The sequence below is a fragment of the Anabrus simplex genome, chromosome 3 (genome assembly GCF_040414725.1).
Source record: "Anabrus simplex isolate iqAnaSimp1 chromosome 3, ASM4041472v1, whole genome shotgun sequence".
Classification (NCBI taxonomy): Eukaryota; Metazoa; Arthropoda; class Insecta; order Orthoptera; family Tettigoniidae; genus Anabrus; species Anabrus simplex.
This window is the reverse complement of record NC_090267.1, coordinates 10,720,326-10,746,107: the sequence shown is the minus strand read 5'-3', so window position 1 is coordinate 10,746,107 and position 25,782 is coordinate 10,720,326. Positions and strand designations below refer to the sequence as shown.

Sequence of the window (25,782 nt, the reverse complement as noted above, 5' to 3'; positions counted from 1 at the left end):
GTAATATTCTCACACACGTAAAATTGCAGGGCATGTAAACTGAACATGTAGAATTATGCTGAAGTATATGAGGGTCATTCGAAAGAAACGAGCCGGAAGCTATAAAATGAAACTGCGCCGTTATTCCAGGTATTATGCAGCACTGTCGTCAATCAATCAATCAATCAATCAATCAATCAATCAATCAATCAATCAATCAATCAATCAATACTGATCTGCATTTAGGGCAGTCCCCCAGGTGGCAGATTCCCTATCTGTTGCTATCCTAGCCTATTCCTAAATGATTTCAAAGAAATTGGAAATTTATTGAACATCTCCCTTGGTAAGTTATTCCAATCCCTAACTCCAATTCCTATAAATGAATATTTGCCACAGTTTGTCCTCTTGAATTCCAACTTTATCTTCATATTGTGATCTTTCCTACTTTTATAAGCGCCATTCAAACTTATTCGTCTACTAATGTCATTCCACGCCATCTCTCCGCTGACAGCTCGGAACATACCACTTAGTCGAGCAGCTCTTCTTCTTTCTCTCAATTCTTCCCAACCCAAACATTGCAACATTTTTGTAACGCTACTCTTTTGTCGGAAATCACCCAGAATAAATCGAGCTGCTTTTCTTTGGATTTTTTCCAGTTCTTGAATCAGGTAATCCTGGTGAGGGTCCCATACACTGGAACCATACTCTAGTTGGGGTCTTACCAGAGACTTATATGCACTCTCCTTTACATCCTTACTACGACCCCTGAACACCCTCATAACCATGTGCAGAGATCTGTACCCTTTATTTACAATCTCATTTATGTGATTATCCCAATGAAGATCTTTCCTTATATTAACACCTAGATACTTACAATGATCCCCAAAAGGAACTTTCACCCCATCAACGCAGTAATTAAAACTGAAAGGACTTTTCCTATTTGTGAAACTCACAACCTGACTTTTAACCCCGTTTATCATCATACCATTGCCTGCTGTCCATCTCACAACATTTTCGAGGTCACGTTGCAGTTGCTCACAATCTTGTAACTTATTTATCACTCTATAGAGAATAACATCATCCGCAAAAAGCCTTACCTCCGATTCCACTCCTTTACTCATATCATTTATATATATAAGAAAACGTAAAGGTCCAATAATACTGCCTTGAGGAATTCCCCTCTTAATTATTACAGGGTCAGATAAAGCTTTGCCTACTCTAATTCTCTGAGATCTATTTTCTAGAAATATAGCAATCCATTCAGTCACTCTTTTGTCTAGTCCAATTGCACTCATTTTTGCCAGTAGTCTCCCATGCTTTAGACAGGTCAATCGCGATACAGTCCATTTGACCTTCAGAATCCAAGATATCTGCTATATATTGCTGGAATCCTACAAGTTGAGCTTCAGTGGAATAACCCTTCCTAAAACCGAATTGCCTTCTATCGAACCAGTTATTAATTTCACAAACATGTCTAATATAATCAGAAAGACTGCCTTCCCAAAGCTTACATACAATGCATGTCAAACTTACTGGCCTGTAATTTTCAGCTTTATGTCTATCACCCTTTCCTTTATACACCGGGGCTACAATAGCATCTCTCCATTCATCTGGTATAGCTCCTCCGACCAAACAATAATCAAATAAGTACTTCAGATATGGTACTACATCCCAACCCATTGTCTTTAGTATATCCCCAGAAATCTGATCAATTCCAGCCGCTTTTCTGCGATACAAGGCGGCGAATGGCCGTCTCCTAAAAACCCTGGAACTGCGTTGTGAACCAGTTCCGAAAGTACTGCTTGACATTGTCGTCCGAGGGGAATCGCTTGCTTCTCAGAGCCTTCTTTAGTTCATCAAACAAGGGATAATCACAGCGAGAGAGGTCCGGGCCGTATGAAGGGTGACTGAAGACCTCCCTTTTTATTGTCTGCAAGAGCTCTTGTATAGGGCCTTGCATTGACGTGGAGTGGAGTGAGGTGTCCTGGGCGTTTCGATTTGATTGCTTTGCAGAGGGTGCGTATCGCTGCGCATTCACCGTTGTCTCATGCTGCAGCAAGTCCGTAAAAAGGGGGCTCTCTTATTCAAAGAAGAAGCTGAGCGTAACATTTTGCACAGTTGTGTGAACGGCCTTATATCTTGTAGGTGGTGGCGTCCCTATATGCTTCGACTGGAGACTTTATCGTTTTGCCTCGGGTTCGAAGTGAATGACACCATGTCTCGTCCCCATGCGACCACTCATGACAGGAATGAATTCACTTCCTTGGCACAGCGCAACAGATGTTCAAGAGAGAGATCCATTCGATATGCTCCCTGTGCTTGTTTGAAGACTGTGAGGCACACATTGGGAGATTTAAAAAAATCAGTCTGTCCTTAATGACGGTGTGAACACTTCCGGCGTTCACTCCGACCTCTGCGGCAATGGCTGCTACAGTAACTCGCCGGTCTTGCATAATGAGGGCATCCACTTGCTGGACAATGACTTCGGTAATGCGATGTGGTGTTCCAGACCGCGCGTCATCGGCCAACAACACCCGTCCTCCCTGAATCGCTTGTGTCACGGCTTGACACTTTCAACGGACATGCAGTGCTCTCCGTACACTTGAGTAATTTTTCAATGGATTTCCAGTTCCCCACACTCTTTCCACCATCACGAAACTCCCTACACTCCTTTGCTCTTCTTTTGAACCTTCCGTTTCACTGTTTTCAGCACGACTGACTGCACTCAACGGTCAATCCGTGCGTGTGCTCGCTCTGTTGTTACGTGGGTGTGCTCCCATAACCCTCTAGCGGCGAGGTTTGGACCTCAGCGCTCTTATAGGGACCACACCTTTTTCCGAAGGCAAAGACATTACGATCCTTTCAGAGATTTTCATTTTATAGCCTCCGGCTTGTTTATTTTTGAAGCTACGTCATATGTTGAAGATAAAAAAGAGTATTTCTTATTTGTACAACTAAGGTGCCTAACCTAAATAACGTTGAGCTATTGGAGTCTCTCAATTATCAACACTATTGGTCCCCCCCTACGATAGGTTGAAGTTAAATTGTTTCACATACAGTAGAGTTTGTGGAGCACAAAAGAATTACAGGTGATGTTTTTTATCTTTTAACATTTGAGGATTCTCATCCGTCTGAACAAAGTGCAGAAAGCCCACTGACAGGGAGAGGGTCGTTTGGGTTGTTGCAGCACATCTGTGTTCGTGCATGTTTTATATGAGTGGTGTTGCATATCCACTCATCCATAAAGTTCGTCACTCCTGGAGAAATCATTACAAGCATGATTTAACACCGTGTAACTCAGCCGCTGGACTTGACTACTGCCAGCATTCGGTTAGGAAGTGAATCCAAAATGTTGCCAACGTACGTCGAACCTCGCTGAGGGTTTGGTCGCGCAATTCCACCAACATTAGGGAATATGATGTCGGTATTTTACCCACTGTTCCAACATGTCCCACAGATTTCCAATGGGGTTCAAGTCAAGTGATCTTGCAGGGCAATCGAGATGTAGTAGGGTGGGGAATTGCTCATAAAATAAGTCACGTATGCAAGTTGAGGTATCATTAGCATACTCTTCATGCAGAAGTTGACCGTAAGGCAACACCTGATCGTCCAGAATGTTTAAAGGAACATGTTGCTTCATATTGTCACCTCAGTGAGCGGGCCCAATCCATGATACGATTAACACCCCGCCAAAACATCACAGACCCTCCTCCGGCTTGAGCCTGACCTTGCACACATCGAGGATGAAATACTTCATTTGGCCTCCGGTGCACTCGACGATGTGCGTCATTGCTTTCACTGACTGCAGCAATTCCTGTTGGGTTTGTAAGCGATTGTATTTCACAAGCCTTGCAAAGCGTCTCCGGTCCATCTCAGTCAGGATCTTTTTCCGACCGCAGTTCTGACGTCGTGTAGTACACCACTGCTTGTAGATACGTTGAACAGTCCGCTGCGAAACACCAACAAATCTGCGCCATTTCCCGCGTCCAAAATGATTGGCGTCGAAGAAAACTCCAGCCAGAGTGTGGTAGGCATCTCAGGGTAAATTTATGGAAGTTAAATTTGAATTTTTATCCGTGTTTTATTTTAACGTGGATTCCAGATGATGCAGATGCGGAAGTACGCATTTCTTCGATCCAAAAAATTGATGAACGTCTCCACCAAACGTTCAATAGTGATATCGGTTATCATAAATTGGGCTACCTTAACACAAGCTAGCGTATTATTGCAACAAACTATAAATGATATTAAATTATACCTTATTTAGTAATAGTTTTTCATGGAAAGGAAATTTGATGGATAAATTGTAAAGTATCTGCTTGAAAATCTCAAAATTAATCAAATGATTCTGATTACAGTCTTCAAATTAGTTGTATATAATCATAAGTCGTCGTATAACCGTCATTGAAATGGATAGCCGCTTCATAAATTTCTAACATTACACCAGAAAATAAAAGAAAATGTTATTTACAAATTCGCGTGAGTAATCCAGTTAAATTAATTGTTCAGTCTTGCTCACACAAAATATTCTTCATTTTATCGTAAATTCATCTTAGATTTCAAGGACAATGACTTTCGTTGTTCATATTAATCTTGGTATAAAGAACAAGGTCAGTTTCGTACCTCTTAAGAATTCATGGACTACAATTCATTCAAAATTAAAATATTACTAGTGGTTGTCATTGCATTAAAACATCTATTATGTTTCAATATCAAATAAACATATCATAAATAACTAAATAACTTCTCAATTGAATTGGAAATCCAATGTGTGACCTAATGAAGTTCAACTTTAAGTAAAGGGAATACCCTGGATGAAGATTTGAAATGGCTATCATCCTCTCAATAAAAAGGGTGAGCTTCAAGATATCGAAAAAAGGAGAGGAGAATCTTAAGGGAAATATTAAGACCACAGAAAAATGCTAATGGGGAATGGAGGAATGGAAAAAATTATGATCTCTAAAAATACACCGAAGAAATCACTGACACCATGCGAAAGCGATGGCTAAAATTGTATGGGCGTTGATCGGAGGGAGCATCCTCAAGCAATCCTGGAAATTGATGCCGCAGAAACCGAAGGTAAATCCATCCTTTGAGTTTTTAGTAAAATTTACGGACCAATAAGACGATCACCTAGTGACCCTAACCTCACATTCAATGAGAGACGTGGCTGATGTGGTGATTCAAGCACACCATCTGGCTCTAAGGCTCGATGACTCCAGACGTGAGAAGATCACTCTTGTCAGTTGTTTGAGGAGCGTTGAGGATTGCCTGCATCCGAGTACAAGGATGACACTTTGAACACTTGTTTCAACTGCGAGTAAGTACAGAGTACAGTCACTGAGATATGTAACTGTAACATACCAAGTAAGGCTGTTTTCTGGTTCATTACTAAAGTAGCTATTAAACATGTATTGGTACATTTCCCTAATTAGAGTGACGTTTACACACAAGTCAGTGGTGGCTGGGAACCGCAAATTCTCAATTATCTTGCGCACAGCTTGTTTGCCGACCCATGTTTACTAAGCCGTTTTGTTTCAGGTAGCGTGTACTTACAGCTGTTTCAAGTAGCACTAGTAATTGAGCCCCTTAAAGCACAAGTGGTGTAAGCACTTTTTCTTATTGTTTAGTTAGGGTCTTGATCGTGTTCAGTCAACACAAATAACGCATGGCAACACAAGATTCTGTGTGAGTAGTTGGGAGTTACACCACTGTGTCTGAAGCTGCTTTTAATTTTCTCAATTTCCTGTGGTTGTTCAGTCTTCTGACGGTTCCAATAATAAGATTTTATCTTCAGTGTGATTCACCATGAGTTCCAGTGATGAACACAGCATCAGCTGATAATGATCCAGTCTTGAGTATTTTCCAGCACGTATCCAGAGCTGGAGGTTGTGTTTATTATTACTTAAATGCAAAATTTCAGAGTTTAAGGCTTATGCCAAGAAAAAGTAGTGCACGTTAGGCACATCAGGAGTAGACAAACTCTGTATAATGGCAAAGTGGCATTCCTATCTCCCCAGTAGAGAACAAGAGCTCACTGTAATGTTAAACAAGGACTTCTTGTCAGTGGAAATCTTCTTACAATCAATCAGCAAACTGAAATCTGACATTGAAAATCATCCAGTGTCATGACAAAATGTGCAATGGATTCGGTGTCCAAAGAGTGAGCCACGCATGATCCTTTTTAAGGGAAATCTTTCAGAGGACATGGCATTTTACAAGCTGAACTTCAAGACAGGTTCTAAGAAAAGGACGCTCAGTTTCTCCGGCTAACATACCTCAGGGAAAGCAGCACAGGGGACCAAGAGTTGTTACAAAAGAGAAGATAAAGGATATGGAAGACCATATGCCCTTCATCCTGCCTGTTCATCATCAATACTTTGAGAGTTTTCTTACTTCTGACGATGCTGAAGATGTCGGTCTAATGAATGGAGATGACAATACTTATGTGTAACAGAAATTATGTAATTGGAGTGTTGTGGACTGCCATGCATATTTTACCAGCTAGTAAATCTAATACTTTACCAGAATGGAAATGACAAAATTACTAATACAGGAAAAAATATGCAAATACAGTGTTGTGGATCGTCCTGCATTTTTCTTGAAAATGAAGTGCTTTATCTGTTTATATCACAAGTGGTGTAACTTACCTTGAGCCCCTATTTCAGGACACATGTCTCTGAGAAATCGGTACGAGTCACTGCAGGTAGAACAATAGGAGGAAGACGAGGAACAGAGAACTGTTGCTGATGAGTGTGGGAGGAGGAGGAAAGAAAAGGGAAATGTACAGTAGAGGATAGGAAAAAACAGGTGGAACAGGATCATAGGAGGGAGAAAACGGAGGAAGTAGCTTCTGCAGTCGTCAGGAAAGATAGGGCTGAACAGTACGGGAGGGGACCAAATGAGTTGGGTAGGGTAGAGGCTCTGGTTATGGAGGATTCCATTCTTAGACATGTGGGAAAAGTGTATGGAGGAAAGGGAACCATCGTAGGTTGAGGCAGATGTTTTCGAGACTAGAAATGAAGGAGGAGGAGGGGAAGGAGAAAGTGGTAGTGTTTCACGTTGCTACCAACAACGCATGGCAAGCAGGTATAGTAACCAATATAGCTGGGGATGTGTGGGATTTGGTTAATGCAACACGGGTGAGGGTTAAGAATGCAGAGATAGTTTTCATTGTAATATTGTGGTGAAGGGAGAATTTGTTAGCTACGAAAAAAGTTAAAGATGACAGACATAAAATACTAGGTATAAGGCTCACCTGTAAAAGTAATTGGCGACTTGATGTCCTTGGAGTGTATAGAATGGAAAGGGTAGCGCCGACGCTGAGTTGCAATTATTTGATAATATAACCAGCTATGTGGGAAACGATATGGAAATAAATGTGATTGTAGCGGGTGACCTCTAGTTACCAAATATCAATTGGGAAGGTCACGGAGGATTCCATTCTTAGACATGTGGGAAAAGTGTGTGGAGGAAAGGAAACCAGCGTAGAGTGTTATCCGTGAATTAAATGAACTTACACGAAGGAGCTATACCAAATGAATGAAGAGTTGCTATAGTGGCCCTTGTGTATAAATGAAAGGGTGATAGACATAAAACTGAAAGTTGCAGGCCAGTCAATTTTACATGCAATGCGTATAAGCTTTGGGAATGCATTATTTCTGATTATATCAGACATTTTTGCGAAATTAATACCTGGTTTGATAGAAGGCACTTCGAGTTTAGGAAAGGTTATTCCTCTGAAGCTCTACTTTTAGGTATAGCATAAATCTTGGATTCAGAAGATCAAAGGGACTGTATCGCGATTGGCATATCTAAGGCATTTGATATGGTAGATGATGGGAGGCTACTGGCATAAATGAGTGCAATTGGACTAGACAAAGGAGCGACTGAGTGGGTGGCTACATTTCTAGAAAATAGATCTCAGAAAATTAGAGTAGACGAAGCGTTGTCCGGCCCTGTATTAATTAAGACGGGATATCCCCATTGCAGTGTTACTTGACCTTTATGAATTCTTATAGATGTAAATATGAGAAAATAAGCGGAATCAGAGATAAGGCATTTGCAGATGATGTTTTTCTTTATAGGGTAATAAATTAATTACAAGATATTGGGCAACTGCAAAATGACCTCCATAATGTTATAAAATGGACAGCAGGCAATCGTATGACGATAAACGGGGTTAACGGTCGGGTTGTGAGCTTCACAAATAGGAAGAGTCCTCTCAGTTTTAATTACTGCGTTAAGTGGGTGAATGTTCCGTTTGGGGATCCGTTTAAATATTTAGGTTGTAATATAAGGAACGTTCTTCATTGGGGTAATCACATAAATGGGATTGTAAATAAACGGTACAGTACCCTGCACATGGTTATGAGGGTGTTTCGGGGTTGTAGTAAGGATGCAAATGAGATAGCATATAAGTCTCTGGTAAGACCCCAACTAGAGTATAGTTCCAGTGTATGGGACCCTCAAAAGGATTACTTGATTCAATAACTGGAAATAACCCAAGAAAATCTGCTCGATGCATTATGGGTGATTTCCGACAAAAGAGTAGCGTTACAAAATGTCGACAAGTTTGGGCTGGGTAGAGTTTTGAGGAAGGAGATGAGCTCTTCGACTAAGTGGTATGTTACGAGCTCTCAGTGGAGAGACGACGTGGAACGATATTACTGGACGAATACATTTGAGCGGTGTCCTTATAAGTAGGAAAGATCACAATATGAAGATAAAGTTGGAATTCAACAGGACAAATAGGGGCAAATTCTCATTTACAGGAAGGGGAGTTGGGTATTGGAGTAACCTACCAAGGGAGATGTTAAAACGTATCCAACGTTATTGCAATCATTAAAGAAAAGGCTAGGAAAACAAGAGATTGGAAATATGCCATCTGGGCGACTGCACAAAATGCAGATCGGTAGTGATTGATTGATTGATTGATTGATTGATTGATTGATTGATTGATTGATTAACTATAACTGACATTTTTGTCAGAATTAACAATTTGTGTAAAACAAGTTTTTCTAAACAAATACGCGATGAGAAATAATAAAGACATACTGTTGATTGTTTATACCTAACGTAGTAAAATCATCGAATATCTCAAAAGAAGATTACACCATTTGGAATTTAAGGGGCTCAATTATTATACAACCTATGTCAAACGTCTGCCTCACAAGTGGCCACATGCCAACAGCGTGGGAAAATATCATTATAAGACCTGTTCCCAACACTTCCTTGCGTGTACTTTTAACAGATTATTATAACAGATTTACTGAGAAGCCCCTGTATATTATTTTTGGATTTCAAACTAATCGTAAATTCAATCACGAAAAAGATAGCTCACTGTTTGGTCACTGTAAATTAAGACACGTTAGACTATATCTCAACGGAATTACGTATCCCTACAAAACATAGACATTAACTTTGAGAAAAATAAGTTTGGGATGCTCTATGACGTGTTTTGTAAATTTCAATCATTGTATTATCAGAAAGAAGATCGTCCGCTATTTAGACCTCAAGAATTTAAAAATAAAGCACCGATTGTAGTTATAGACTGCTCTTATCATGAAGAATCTATTAAAGAATCTCCAGTTGATATTCGTTTAGAATTTGAAACATCTGAAGACATTCCTGCTAACACAGCAGCCTATTGTCTTATTATTCATATAAGCGATGTTACTTACCATCCGCTAACGAATATTGTTACGAGACTATAAATAAGCATAGCTCTTTATCATTTACATTAGTGTGTGCTTCGACATCGTACGTCATGAAACAAAACTGTAAATGTGCGTGATGTTTGCATGCTCATACGCAACATCTTATTTATCTTACACGAGTGAGTGAGGCTATTAAGATGTTCTATAAACATAGATCGTCGATGCTGAAACATCTTATTCAATACTTACCACCAGGATTTTTATCTACGTACGCTGCCTCTTACGTACATAATTTTTGGGACATCCTTCCTCTACACAGTAAGATGTCGATCGAAGCAGCTTTATGCAGAACTTGTCAACGACATTACAAGCATCGAGGAGAAAATGGTGATGATGATTGGGATGGACCAATTCCGAGGACTGAACACTGTACACAGTGTATGAATGAACTTTCTCTAGTACCTCATGATGATGATGATCCAGACAAGGAATAACAACAAGGTAAGAAGTGTATAATCTTCTCTGTAAAGCGTAACATACTTAGTATAATATATTTCTAAATGTTTCGTTTAATTTGAATGTTGCAGGAGGCATTTCAGAAGCATACGTTGTTAAGAAGCACACTATCCTTGTCAGCAGCAAAACGAACACTGTTGTTGTGCATTGTCAATAAATATTTGATCGCATTCAAAATGTTGTACTTATTGCATTCCTTTCACCTACTTACTCTTAAGAAAACGATCAGGTCTAAACATGCACAATGACGTCATCACTGCAGCACGTGCTTACTCTAGCTTTCCCCATGCATGTTTAAACTTGTTCGATAAAGCTATGCCTTAACAGAGGAAGAGGCTATAACAGCCACCGCCATCTTGTGTAGTAGGCTCTAAGTGCTAATTAGCGATGTAGTAGCCGTAAAGATAGCAGCACGGTACTCTGTTGAATAAAGATGGCTGCTGTCAAATAGAATTGTCCGCCACCACATTTCAAAGGTAAGTAGCTAAAGAGTGCAGCACCGAGGTAAGCGATATAGGATAGCGGTAGCTGTGTTGATTATAGATGGCAGCTTGTCAAAAGAATTTTTCAAATTATCCGCCACTACATTTCAACTAAAGAGGGCAGCACTGAGGTTTGCGATGCAAGAAGGAGGATTACAGCTATTAAAAAGTCACGTAGATTTTAAATTACCAGCAGTGTCGTAAGGAGGGCAACACTAAGGTTAGCGATGCAAGATGGCGGATGACAGCTGTCACGTGGAATTCCCCGCCACCACATTTCTAAGGTATGTAGCTAAAGAGTGCAGCACGATGCTCTATTGATTAATCCGCCACCACATTTCAACTAAAGAGTGCAGCACTGAGGTTTGCGATGCAAGATGGCGGATGACAGCTGTGACGTAGAAATTGTCCACTACTACGATAAAGAGTGCAGCACGGTGCCCTCTTTATTAAAGATGGTTGATGACAGCTGTCAAAAAAGCACATGATTTGTTTCCAAATAAAAGAATGTGGTTTTTTCCAAAGTGCCGCCACCACATTTCAAAGGTATGTAGCTAAAGAGTGCGGCACGGTGTTCTGTTGATTAAAGATGGCTGATGACAGCTAACGGAACTTTTCAAATTGTCCGCTACTACGTGCTTAAGGTAGTAACCATAAAGAGGGCAGCACGGTGTTCTGTTGATTAAAGATGGCACGTGGCTTTGTTTACTGAAACAAATCTCGCGCTAGTGACGTTAAGTTGGCAGCACTGATGTTTAGGCCCGTCAAGATGGCAGCACTGAGGTAAGCGATACGTTGTTGTCGATGATAGCTGTCAAAAAGCGCATGGATTTGTTTACCGATTCAAATCTCGCTCTAGTGTTGTTAAGTTGGCAGCATTGAGGTTTAGGCCCGTTAAGGTTGTAGTACTGAGGTTAGCGATGCGTTGTTGTCGATGATAGCTGTCAAAAAGCATGCGGTTTTGTTTACCAATTACAATTTCCCGCGGGAGGAGGAGGAGGAGGAGGAGGAGTGGGCCCCTGGGAAGGCCCCTCGGGAGGAGGAGGAGCGGGCACCTGGGAGACGGAGGAGAAGGCCGCCAACTCCCCCCATTATACTACTATCGTCTCTGAAAAGTACACACCTTCCCAAGAGAAGACTAAAAAATGCCATGTTTGCATTTCATCAATCTCTGCTTTGCTTTGTTATTCGGTTCTGGTCAACGCTAATCACGTGGGAAGAAAATTCTGCCGTGCAAGCAGGGAGCCGCTCTGTCAAAAATTAGTGCAATTAATTATCAAGTCTCATGGAGTGAATCTCAACAATAGTGATCCAAGTTAAGTTTATTTCTCCACGAGGACATTTAGTACTCCAGTGTGTATGAACGTATTTTAATATTTCTCGTCTTAGTTACAGCCTACACTTCTGGAGCGTGACGGAATTCATCCCAGTGAATCGCGGTGTACATCAAGATGGATTCTTCCTCCACAATGTGCATCTTAATTTCATTGTGGGACGTCTACTGCCGTGTCTCCATGCCCTTCTAGATACGTGAGGCGCATCTGGTTAGGGAGGGTGACTGAGCGGGGAAATGCCGGAATGACTGACTTCAACGTGGGGTCGAACCTCATCTAGACATGAGTACCATTTAAATGTTTATTTTCTTTCTCATCTTTGTAAAGCTAGAGAATCTTTCTTCTCTAAATCGTAGCTCTATTAGTTCTTGTTGTAGATAGAATTATTTCATTTTCCATTTCTTAAGGTGTTTACATGTGTGTGACTGAAATTTGGAACCTATTAGATTAGCTTTGTAGCCTGTCTTTGAGTGAGTTCTCATACATAGGAGTTAGACAGATCTAAAAATCAATGACCACGCGATAAAGCTCATTTGTTTACCTGTGATATTGGAATTATTCTGGATTGGACTTACCTGTAAAATGTGTGAGATAGGGTCGAATTTAGTGTCATTTTCAGATCACTTGCATTATTTAGGATCGAGTCATCTAATTTCTCGATATTTCAGGGGGAGTGATAGATCTAATAATCATTTAAATAATAATAAAATTAGGTAAAGATCGGGTTTAAAATCGAATTAAACGGTCATGAGCTATAAATTGTTTTAGATCCCTTATATGTGATATTTAATGAGCGCAGTTTATGATGCGCCTGGAATACGGCAATCCTGCGGGATATTAATTGAATAATTTATTAACTGGTGGATTTGTTAGTGAATGACTTAATGTGTCTTTGAGAGCACAATGTGATTTATTTTAAGTGGAGCACATGTTGAATATTTCATGAATAGGGAGTAATAATAATGTGATTAAGACTCACGAACGCTACGTTTGCGACTTGTAACCCATATGATGGTGATGATTATGGAATTCTATTAGAATCTTCAAATTAATTTCAGAAATTTAGATGAATCTCCGTTGCTGTTTAATAAGTATTTTATTCAAGTGATACCACGAATTTCGATAACTAGCCAATATTGGAGTAAGGATATTTCCAGACACGAATTCATCCTCCGGATATTATTGACGCGACTACGCTAAAAATAATTAAATAATTCATAAGAGCAGGATTCGTTGTAAATAGTGTATATAAAATTACGTTGTGTTGTAATTATGCCATGTTTTCATTGTTTAATGCAATTTAATCGTGTTGTGCAACGTTTGCCTCCGTGTTGATTTATTTAGCGCACCTTACAGAAAGATTTGATAAGATTAGTGTCGAGTAAGACTAGGCCAGTATTTTATTTGCAATTTCCGAAGATTTAGGTGAAAGATCGTCTCGTTATTTTTCCGCAAAGGCAAGCGATTTGTAAATTAATCTTCAATTAACTCACACGTGGATATAAGAAAATTTTCAATACATTTATATTCAAAATTCCAAAATAATTTCAAACTGACTTGAAACTTTAAATCCAATGCAAATAAAAAATGTTCAAAAATGGCATAATCAACTTCAATTCAGGTGATAACGAATGATGATAATTAATTGGAAGGATAATTAATTAGGAAAATGTGAATTATAATTACCATGAGAATTATTTAGTGAGATAGGCTAATTGGTAAACACGATCATGTTATGATAAGGTAAAAATGCTACATAGACAAGGTTAGAGATTATTATGAATAATAATAATTATAAAATTTTGGAATTAATTTTTATTTTCATCAAAGCTTAAATTGGTGTTATTAATGAACATTATACACTTTAATTATTGAAATTCATCAGAGTTCAACATTGACCACGTGTTGAGATTACTATAAATTAACAGAACCTTAAGTTGATTTTATTACGGAATAATAAGCTAGATAGCTACCTACTAATTTTGTGTAAATCCTTATTGAAGTCTCTGGACACTTTCATTTAAATATTTTGATTTTAAAGGCAGTGATGGCCTTCATTCCAGAACAGTAAGACTGGAGGGCGAGGATTACATTTGTAATTGCCACAGGAGAACTCGACATTATGAAAGCCTATTTTAATAAAACTCCAGCAAGGATAATCTTGTGTTTTTGATGCTTATGTCAATAAACGTAAGAGTGTTGTTTTTATTTTTTTGTTTGGTCGTCACCCCTTTCCCTTAAATGCCTCTAGAAAACAGATAGCCATGAGCGAACGGTCCACACTGGGATCTCTCGCTCACAGGCTGGGCATAGCTCGGCAATAATGGGGGCAATAAGAAGGTAAAGTTGGAATTAATGAGGACAAATTGGGGAAATATTAATTTATAGGAAGAGGAGTTAGGGATTGGAATAATTTACCAATGGAGGTGTTCAATATTTTCCCAGTTTCTTTGAAATCATTTTATAAAAGGCTAGGAAAACAACAGATAGGGAATCTGCCACATGGGCGACTGCCCTAAATGCAGATCAGTATTGTCTGATTGATTGTTTGATTTATAACTAAGCAATCTCACCTCGTACAATGACCATCCAATTGTGCTTTCTCTTCTTGGTTACTTTAAATAAATTTCTCTCTTCCCCAACTCTTCTCAAGACTTCTTCATCCTTTACTTTTCCTATACTTTCCATTCTCCTCTAAATCCTCATCTCAAATGCTTCGTCTTATTTCGTCTTCTTTTCTAAATGTCCTTGTCTCTGCTCCATACAATGCCACATTCTATACAGAGCACTTCAAGAATCGCCTCCTCAAGCCTCTATCCATGCCCCCACAAAAAAGTGTACTCTTCCTATCAAATGCTTCCTTCGTAATTACAATACGAGTTTTCACCTCTCAACCGCACCTCATATCCTCTGTTATTACTCTTCCCAAGTATTTGAAAGCATCCACCTGTTCTATTATTTCTTGGCCTAACTTTATGGTTGTCTTCACTTTTCTTGTTTTTATCACCACATATTTTGTATTGTTTTATTAATTCTCATTACAAATTCATCACAGACAGATCTGGTAGCATACCTGCCAACTTTACAAAACCAAAAATCAGGAGATTTTGTTATGAAAATCAGGAAAAATCAGGAGATACAATTGGTCAAAACTGCTTATTCTACATATCTTGCGCAATACAGTACTACGATATATTTATAACACTTACTGTCTCAAAGCCCGACTGCTGCTATACAATGCTACAAGGCTAAAAATTACATATTTCTATTACGTCACAGAAAGTATGTGAGTGAGACTATAAGTCTCTGATAAGCCTTCGAAAGTAGTACGAACTCACGTTTCCACAGGCGTGAATCGGTCATGCACTTAGATGCCATTACTCAGCAAATGAATACAGTAGATTAAATGATTGCATCAAACACCCGCGCGATTATGTGAAGCTCAATGCTACTTGTATCTAGCTGTTGTACCCCTGTTTCGCTACAGAATATCTCAGAACAACTGTCATTATAGTTCTCGCAATTGAAGTCAACATACGTTATTACAATGACGTCAGTACGAATGTCACGATTAAAAGTAAAGCAGTCATATGTAATTTTCGATAAAATGGAAAACAGCATATTTTCTCTAAGAGTTGAAAGTTCCAGCGCTAGAACGACCAGGCCGCAGACAGCCGCGAAGACTCCCGTGTCACTATTCCCTTTAAGTGTGCACACTGCTCATTCCAATCACTGCCTCAGAGTAGGGATCGAAAAGCTGGAATACAATGACGATCCAGTGTATTAGGTACCAGCAGTATCTGAAAATTTATGAACCAGAGGAATAGCATGCTAAAGAAGGGAGATATCTAACTCCCTAGCTACTTCCCACCAATATTCAGGCAGGCTGTTATATAGGTGCGCAGCAATAATCCCATCTATCGGAGATAAATGGCAGCAGAATACACAAAGCACATCACAACAAACGATGGTCAATGTAACGTTATTGTTGATAAAGTTTGTGAGTTTTTATATTGCAGGCCTTCACATTTGGTTTTTTGCTGACTCTATGATATTAGAGCATCTAATGTAAACCGAGTCCTCCTTTCTTTCATGACTTCTTCATGTGTTATTATTCAAGCAATAGCTCATTCAGGACTTTCTTCCTCATTCTTATAATCATCTCCACAATCTAATCACCATCACCACCGATATTATTACAGTCAGTACGGTAAAACTGAATAAGACATAAATAACCAGACATTGTACTCTCTATAACTGTTGTTATGTAGTACTTTTCGATATGGCCAATAAGATAGGTAATTAAAAATTAATTTTGGCACCTTCCCCTAAACTACCATTTCGAACAGGGTGAATAAAATTATTTATACTGTAGACTGTAGTTTCTTACACCCTAACTTAACATACCAATTTTCGTTAAATTCTGTTCACCGATTATCTCGTACTTCAGCGCTACTATGGACTTAGCAACTTAGCAACAAAAATCCAAATTCATGAGTGTCTGTTATCATAGCCAGTACTAGTAAAAAATGTATAAGACATAAATGATAGGAAATTAATAACTAATTATGGAGTATTTATCGATATGGCCAAGAATAACATAAATATTTGATAATAAAATTTTAGGCCTTCCCCTAAACTACCATTTCACTCAGCGTGAACACGTTTTCTCGTGATGGGCGTACATACATACAGACATTACGGAGCATTAAAACATGCATTAATCCTTGTAACTGCGGTCACGTCCGCTACAGAAATAGCATTCTTTTTTAAATTCTGAGCAATGTACAGAAACTCTTATCTTATTTATATTGAGATAAATTAAAATTAGAGTTGTCTCCAAATGGCTCCCAAAAATCTCTAGGAGTGTCTCTAGTCGTTATCATTGAAATTTTGTCAGTAAATTACTAAAAAGGAATCCATATATAGCGACTAGTCTCTAGAATTGACTAGACTGACGTGAATGAACACGAGAACGCGTATACAAGTTTAAATGATAATCGCACATTTCTCGCATTCATAAACGTCGAAATTTCGTTTGAAAGCGGCCAATGAGCGTAGAACTTCCGGCCAATGGCTGAAATGGCGGAATTTGAAAGCAGGTGTTTGAAGTTCACCGAAAAATAAACTAAAATCGGGAGAAATAATAGAATAATCGGGAGGCGGGAAAATGGTAAAATTCGGGAGTTTCTCGCCTAAATCGGTTAAGTTGGTATGTATGTGTTAGCACCGTCATCATAGCTCGTTCACTCTCTGCTAGTAGGACCATGTCATCAGCAAATCAAATACATTCTATTCTCCTACCACCAACTTTCACTCCTCTGGGTAATCTGGATTTCTAGGTAATCACCTCCAAATTCATGTTAAGAAGTATGGGAGAGAGACAGCAGCCTTGTCTCACTCCCCTTCCAATTGTGCTGTCCTCTGTCAATATCATTACCTATCTACACACTTATCTTCTGCTGTAGATACAGATTCTTAATCAGCCTTCTCTCTTTCCAGTCACTCCGTTCCTGTTTAGAATGCCCATGAACATTTTCCACTGTACTGAGCCAAATTTTTTCCAGGTCAATGAACACAGCATATTTCTCTTCCTCTTTCAATGTATCTCTCACCTAATGTTCTGAATAGTCCAATTGCATCCCTTGTTCCTTTACCTCTCATGAAGCCGTACTCTTCCTCATGCCTTCCTTCGAAAACAGGAAACAGTTCCAGAAGCTGTCAGCTTGTGTGTTAAACAAAGCACTGAAGCTTAATACTAACCCCTATACGAGAGACATTACCGATTCTACGTCTGTCCGACCTGAAAAGATTGCAGGAGTAAACTAAATATTTCTGAGCAGAGTTACCAGGTGAGAGGATTTTACTCTGAGTGTGCATGTTTGGTATCTCAACTCCGGTCTTCAGATTCAACCCTTGATTTTTCCGGGTAAAACATTGAAGAGCGTTGAAAGTAAAATGCATATGTTTATTCAACTCCTCACATTTTAGTCGGTTATGGAGGGATGGCGTTATGTGCTTTTGTTGCTACTTGGAATATTTAAATTAAAACTCTTAATTTGAAGTGATGGTTTGATAATTTACAACCTAACGCTAGGCCAAACTGACTAGTAATACATACAGGGTAGATACCATGTCCTTTACGCAAACAAATGAGGTTAACATTCCTATTTAAATAAAGTAAATGAAAACGCCGATCGATCGACTCGGTCCCAGACTAAGTGCAACAGAATAAACCAGGGAGGTTCATCAGAATCAGTGAGAAACCAGCCGAAACAGTTTCACTGATCTGAAGATCATTCGTGTGCCGAGACATGACTTTATAAAAATTGGGTGGTGAAAATAGTTGACTTCACTACAAAAAACATAGGCGCAATAACCCATTCTCTGTTCATCATCATTGGACCACATACCTTAACACTCTAGGTTGTGACGTGGGTGTTCCTAGGCGACTGTAGTGAAACCCGTCGCCCTACAGAAGAATTGTAAGTAAGTGTAAGAAATGTCTCGATAAAATACTCTTACATTCCACACTTACAGAGCTTGTTCATACGATCCTCGACTTCCTAGCCTACATGGCGATGTCACAGTAGTCTTCTGAATCATAGTGAGCAAGGACGATGTATAACTACGTACTTACATACATTATCAGCTAAAAACTCCTGTGTCATCAGCAAGACAATATTCATCCTGCGACTAACTTTATGTAAGTTAATGGTCTCTTCCTTAACCACATTGCACAGCACGTCTCAGTTGTTAATTGGAAGACCAGATGTTTCCAACTGCGTTAAAGCTTATGTCCAATTTCAATAATTGATCTTTGTCATACAGATTTTCTATCTTCAGCGATTGTACCATTGTGGCAGATGGATCTTTAGCATTTAATGAGGAAATAGCTTGCCTGATTTCACTGAAATGTTCAGCGCATTACAAGTCACGTTTAACTCAAATGCCTCATCCAGTAACTACAGGCTGAGCTGGATGAGGAACACACTGTGCCATTTTACAACATTCTAATATGTTTGAAGGCGTTTAAGAAATATTCTTCGTAGACTGTACAACGCAGTCTATATCACCGTAGACAAGTTATATGCAACAATTCTGTAGAACGGATTTTAAAGTTTCACAATGTATGGAACTGTAACAGCATATTGCCATGTTATATCCTTCACTAACACATAGCCTTCTAACAGAATGAGGGCAACGACTTCTGAGGAGAAGATTGAATAATCTTTTTCACCCTACGCCGTCTTCCGCAAGTATAGCGAATGCAACTTTGCCTCAAATCTACCGGTTTTTTCTCTTGTCTGTACAACTGAAACCCATAATATTTGACCTTTTACGCCATCCCGAATTCTGTCCATCCTATTTTCATAGCAAGGAGGTAAATGCTTCCTTGCATTACTAATTTGTCTGGAATTGAACGCGCGTAAAATTCCCCTGAACTGAGGAATTGTAACGGCAAATGAACCTGTGAGACCTCACAGTAATGTTCTGCGTATTACAAGTCATCTTTAAGCCAAGTGCCATATCGTATAACTATAGGCTGAAGTGGTAACTTACATTGTTGTATCAGAGTCCCAAGCCATGCGGGAAAAGCATTACGGATGTCCTTGCTAGTGTTTAACATGAACATTGAAGGAGAGAAAAAGAAGCATCTTTTGTCATTCACCAAAGGAAGATAACTTCACGTCTCTAAAATTTTTATAACTACATTGAGCCCCACCACGCCACGATCCCAGGACCTCATATGTAGTGCATCTGATGCGCTGATCACATTTACCAAGCCTGAACTGGTAGTCAGCCGCGAGGGAAGACTCGGTTTCTCAAGCGAGGTGAAGAGATAACGGGGAGCGCCAAGCTTCACTGTATGGGAGAAAAACGGCGGACGCAAGCGAGACAGAAATATATAAGAACCCACGCTTGTTCAATTCGTTCGGTGAACTACTGTTGCCAATTAAGAGGGGGGATATGAGATGTTTCAACGTTGGAAATCCCGAACAACTGATTAATATTTAGTACTGTGAGCCGATTTGGATGAAGGAATAAGGCAAAGTAGCCATGATATAATTACAGTGGCTGAGAACAAAAGAGTTACAACTCATAAAATGCATTTTCGGGATTTTTCTGTCAACGTATAGCTAATGAAGACCTCTACAAGCGCCGAAAGTGCTACAACACAAAATCCAATATATTAATGCCAGGAAGAACTTCAAATTTGTCATTGTTCTGACATTTGTCACTTTGCTTAATTCGGCAGAGTTACCTCAACAGGTGCAAATCCTTCCCAGATTATAATTAGCATGTAAGTACTATTCATAAAAAAAATTGTAACAGGTACATTTTTGAGAGGCAAAGATATAAACTACTCAAACCCTAAACTCTTCTCCTGAAAAATCAAGGATTTTGAATTGTAACCCTTTCGTTCTGGGTCATCGATTTATACAGCCAGGCCCGATCACAGTGTGCATATATAGCAGCATTCTGGTAGAAGCCGGAAAGTTACAGCGAACCGTTAAAAGAAAGTGGGTTGCGCTCGGGAATGAATGGTTCTTTAGTGGAGGATGTACCCGCTTCAGTGGATCTGGAAGTGAATTCAAAAGTTGGGAGTGCGTTACTTCCCCTGTCTTTTGTTTGGCGGAGTTGCTAGAAGTGCGTGCTGGCTGTCAAGAAATCGGAGCCGCAAACAAAGAACATCGTGAGCTGAACATTTTACTTTGAATTAAGTGCAGCAATTAATATCGAGAAACATAAGAGGTAGCGGCAGTTCATTTGTAAATAGAATATTTTAATGACTGCACCGGAGAACGTGCGCGCCGAACTAGACCAGCTTATGAAATTGGTGCTACGTAATGTCTACTTACGAGTGGAAGGATTAAGTCCATTAGGTGTTAACTAATACCTGCTTAAGAGTGGACAGACTAATTCCATTCAACACGAATCAGTTATCGGCGGTGAGCGGGCGGTCAAATTCCAGTCAGGCAAATAAGCACACGAAATGCTTACAGGTATTCTTTCAAAGCAGATGCCCATCACTTCGCGTTTCGCACGCGGTAATTGTGTACGATATCATTCGTGCGGCTCACGAGTTCGGAGAATTGTTGCAGAAACAATTACTAATTAGCCCGTTGTTTGAACTAGTAGTGATGCATTTTCCAAACCATCAAGAATTAAACCTCGCTAGTATAGCGGTCGATATCACATAGGTAGCAAGACCTCTGCGTACATTAGCGCCAATGTTGTTCTCCACTACGTCAATGTTCGTCACAGGATAGACCAGACAAATAATAATCAATATTGTTATGTAGAAGAATAGGGACCGTGCACGATAATGCACACAGATCTGCAAATATCAGTCACTGGCGCTTCATTGGAAAGATTACATACTATCTGGGATTAGAAGGGGTTTACTAATATTGCCTATAGGAGTAACAATTAGTTAATGCAGTGTTCAGGCGTATTTTCTTAATGATCAGCAACAGGAAATAACTTTAATCTAGAGAATAAATAATGTACATGAAATTAATCCTTCATATAATGTTATGGTCGGATTAATAATGTCTCTTGCTTCAGTTATCAGGAAGGTAACACTAACAAAATCAAACAATCCATGATGTTCAGGCAGACAAATATAACAACTTTACAATAAAATCTCAGTGGAAGAAGAATATAAAAATTCACACTAGTTTGTTGAAGACTGAAACATTTAACCGGAATTTAATCTCGTCCGTAAATGAATGCTGACCGGACAATCTAAGGTATTGCACATCCATACCACTACACGATATAAGTATACTACTAAATGCTACATTCCTCATCTTGCAAGCAATATGAACCAAAGGAAACTGTTTTATTGCACAGTTAAGCAGGGCATTTCTTAAGATGAAGGACGGTAGAAACCTAAAGAGAAATTTGATCGGAAGGGCAATTTATACATAAACGTAAGTGCCAACGAAGAAATTCCTCGAGATTCTAAAATTAATGTAACACTGTTTATGAATTAATAAAACATTAAACTGATAGCAATGTAACAATGAAGTCAACAGCCACTGCACCTATATCATGAATTACTTCCTTGTAAATGTTGTTGAAATCAAGTACAAACTGGATGATAACTTTGAGCTCCTTGGTGAGAATTAGAATTCACTTGCTGATATTCTGAATTGCCAACAATTACAACGAGCAATTGATATATATATATTATGTGGCATTAAATTACCATTAACATGTCCATCTGCAGTAACTTGTAGTATGCATGAACTGTTTATGATTTTTGGAAAGTAAATGATAATAAACCTGTCTCTAATTTCTATAGTTCATTTCCCAGAGGTTGTCATCGCACTTGTGTTGCTTACCTGCACATGAGTTCCAATCTTCTAATATTGAAAATTCTCATTTACTGCAGCACAATGGATTTTACACCTCTTATGTCCTTTCATAAAATAGTAATTTAAACAAGAATTACCTTCTTGTGCTCCTGTGCCGTCCCTCTTGACATTATCCATCAAAATTATTAATAATAGAGACGATTATATATTTTAGATTCCACACAAATTCAAATTGGTATATCAAGACATGCAGCACTATTATAGAGCAAACAAATGTGTACAATACTATTTTAAAGTGCGATCGAACACTTCGATTAAAGCAATAGCTATATGAGCGGCAATAACTTTATTACATCCAAATACACGGAGGCAAAGGTCTACTTCCAATGCTGTATTCACACATTACACTTTTAGACATATTTCAACAAGTCGAAAATCTGAACAGTCTTAAAACACAGCAAAAAAGATAGAAGGGTATTAAGATGAGGTTGTTGGGCAAGCATACATTTTGACATGAGAAAAGTGTACTACTTCTCTCCAGAGAGAATAGAATTGTAATTTAAGAAAAAACCACTTAAAAAAACATTGCGATTGCACACATAAGAAATGTGTAGCCCTTCACATGATTTTGTAGAAAGGTAACACGGATGATTGTACCAGCGAGAAAATTTATTTATGCATGTAAATAAAGGGTTCAGATCTCTGCACATGGTTATGAGCGTACTTAGGGCTGTAGTAAGGATGAAAAGAATAGGGAATATAAGTCTCTGGTAAGACACCAACTTGAGTATGGTTCTCTGTGTATGGGACCCTAACCAGGATTACTTGACTCAAGAACTGGAAAAATCCAATAAAACGCAGCTCGATTTGTTCTGGGTGTTTTCCGACAAAAGTGGAGACGTGATTTATTCTGAAAACGTTCTATTACATTGATCGCCTGAGTATGGACGCTCTCTACTATCAACAAACAAGTGTTTGTTACGAGAGCCGTCTTGACCAAAGAATATACCACATATACCACATTCGTTTCAGAAGTGTAACGCACGTGAGTACGTGCGAGCAGGTAGAAAGGGAAGATTCATCAGAAAATCACTTAAATCCGCGCGCACAAAATTGCGGAAGCTATCGAGTAAAGAGAATTTTCGATAGAAGCTGTCACGGCACAGACCACAGAAGTACGGCCACTACCGCGTATGAGTAATCAAGTGTTTTCGTAGATTATGCTTTAAAGAAAAGCTTTTACCGCACGTTTCACAAGAATGTGGACGCACTTGCGTATGTACGAATAAATGTGATCGAAGATGTGACATTTGTGAAAAACTTTTACCACAATGATCACAGAAGAACGGTCGTTGTTGAGTATGGATGAGAAGGTGTGTTCGAAGGTTTACTTTTTGTGAAAAGCTTTTACCGCATTGATGACAGGAGTAGGGACGAACCCCAGTGTGAGTTCGCACGTGTTTTTGTAGCTGATCTCGAAAGGAAAAACTTTTATCGCATTGATTACAAGAATGCTGCCGCTCCTGAGTATGGCTTAGGAAATGTTTTTTTAGAGTATGTTTCAGCGAAAAGCATTTTCCGCAAATTTCGCAAACATGTGGACGCTGTTTAGTATGAGTCAACTGATGAGCACGGAGATGCGATTTCTGTGCAAAGGCTTTACCGCAATGATCGCAAGAGTGCGAACGGTCTTGAGTATGAACGCGCAAATGGGTTCGAAGATGAGTTCTCTGTGAAAAGCCCTTACCGCACTTATCACAGGAGTACGGACGCTCCCGCGTATGAATTCTCAAGTGAATTTGAAGATGAGCAATTTGTGAGAAGCTTTTACCGCATTGATCACAACAGTATTGTCGCTCTCCAGCATGAGAAAGATAATGTGTTCGAAGATTACATTTTAGGGAAAAGCCTTTATTGCATATAGAACAAGTATGCGGACGTTCTTTTGTATGAGTGAGAAGGTGCTTTTTAAGATTCTGATTATGAGAAAAGGTTCTACCGCAGTGACCGCAACAGTGCAGACGCTCTTGAGTATGGACGAGCATGTGGCTTCGAAGAGAAGATTTTTTCGTAAAACTTTTACCACAGTGATCACATGAAAGTGGACGGTCTTCAGTATGGATGAGTAGGTGGCTTCGAAGGTATGACTTTTGAGAAAAGTTTTTACCGCAGTGATCACAGGAGTGTGGATGCTCTTGAGTATGTGTGAGCAAGTGGCTTCGAAGATATGATTTTTGTGTAAATCTTTTACCACAGTGATCACAAGAGAGTGGACGTTCTTCAGTATGGATGAGCAGGTGCCTTCGAAGATATGTTTTTTGAGAAAAGCTTTTACCGCAGTGATCACATGAGTGCAAACGCTCTCTAGTATGCTCGAATGGCATTTTCCCACATGGAGACATCTTGCGTTGTTTGAGTACATTATGAGGTGGAAAATTGCACTTCTGCTCCCATCCACTTTTCATTATTTTGGAGCTGTTATCACGTGTGTCCACTCGACCTCTCGACAATAAAGCAACATTCTCCAAACTAAAATACAAAAAAACAAAACTTTTTACCTCACCTGAATAAGAGAACAAAATCAAAAACAGAATACAGAATCAAATGCAATATGTGAAAAGAAATTTTTCTCTTTATATTAAAGGCAATCTAGCCGCAAACAGATCATATAAACAGCCTTACACCACAGTGTGTAGGCAGAGGGACATAAAAGAGCTTGTCTTGCAAAGACATATTGTACAAAGCTCCCACATTTCACTACATTGAGCATGAAATGTTGCTGAAGACATAGACTATTTTAAAATCCGACACTCCATAGTGTAACAATTTGGCGGTGTAGTAGATTATTAAATAATCGAATGGTAGTTAACACTTATTATCTAGTTTCTTATTCTACACATTAACACCCAAGCTTACTGAGAACACACACTCATAGAATATGACACACATTTACAGAGTTACACGCGCGAGCACGTACTTTTTCCCTCCATTGATTGTATACTGTATTTATAGGCGGCCCCATATTTCGCAGTAGCTGCGTGTAAAAGTCTTACATACACAGTCTTCGTTCTTCAAAGCCCTACGTCGCACAGCTGTACTGTTCCACCTTCCCCGTCAAACTACGCTGCAACACGCCAATCCGACAGTCGCAGCACTGTACTCAGCTCCATTTTCCCACTACGACTGCTGGTAATCACCCACTAAACTAGCTCGCGGTCATCTGCTCCTTAATAGAATGATGGGAACGGCCCAGAATGGTCTGCTAGCTGGATACGTGCACAAAATTCTCGAGGCAGAATTATCCAGGTTCGGCGCTCTCGTAATTTACTTGCTTTGTACATGCTGCCACTATAATGAGGAAAGGGTATCTGGCCGTGCAAGAGACTTGTTCATGAATGGTGCGGCCTAAGTGGAAGCGATCTGACGATAGCAGATAAAGTAACGACACACGCCAAAATTGTCAAATTGGCATGTTTATCGCTGT

At 39.3% G+C, this 25,782-nt stretch overlaps 1 protein-coding gene across 1 annotated transcript in view; it reads right to left on the bottom strand.

The window, feature by feature from the left end:
• Positions 1 to 23,316: 23,316 nt before the first annotated feature.
• LOC136866929 (oocyte zinc finger protein XlCOF6) overlaps positions 23,317 to 25,782 on the bottom strand; it is a 94,389-nt gene continuing 91,923 nt past the window's right edge. Inside the window, exon 4 of the mRNA XM_067144019.2 lies at positions 23,317 to 24,827. Within this exon, the coding sequence (XP_067000120.2) occupies positions 23,483 to 24,827 (1,345 nt within the window). The 3' untranslated portion in view covers positions 23,317 to 23,482. The remainder of the gene's footprint in view (positions 24,828 to 25,782) is intronic.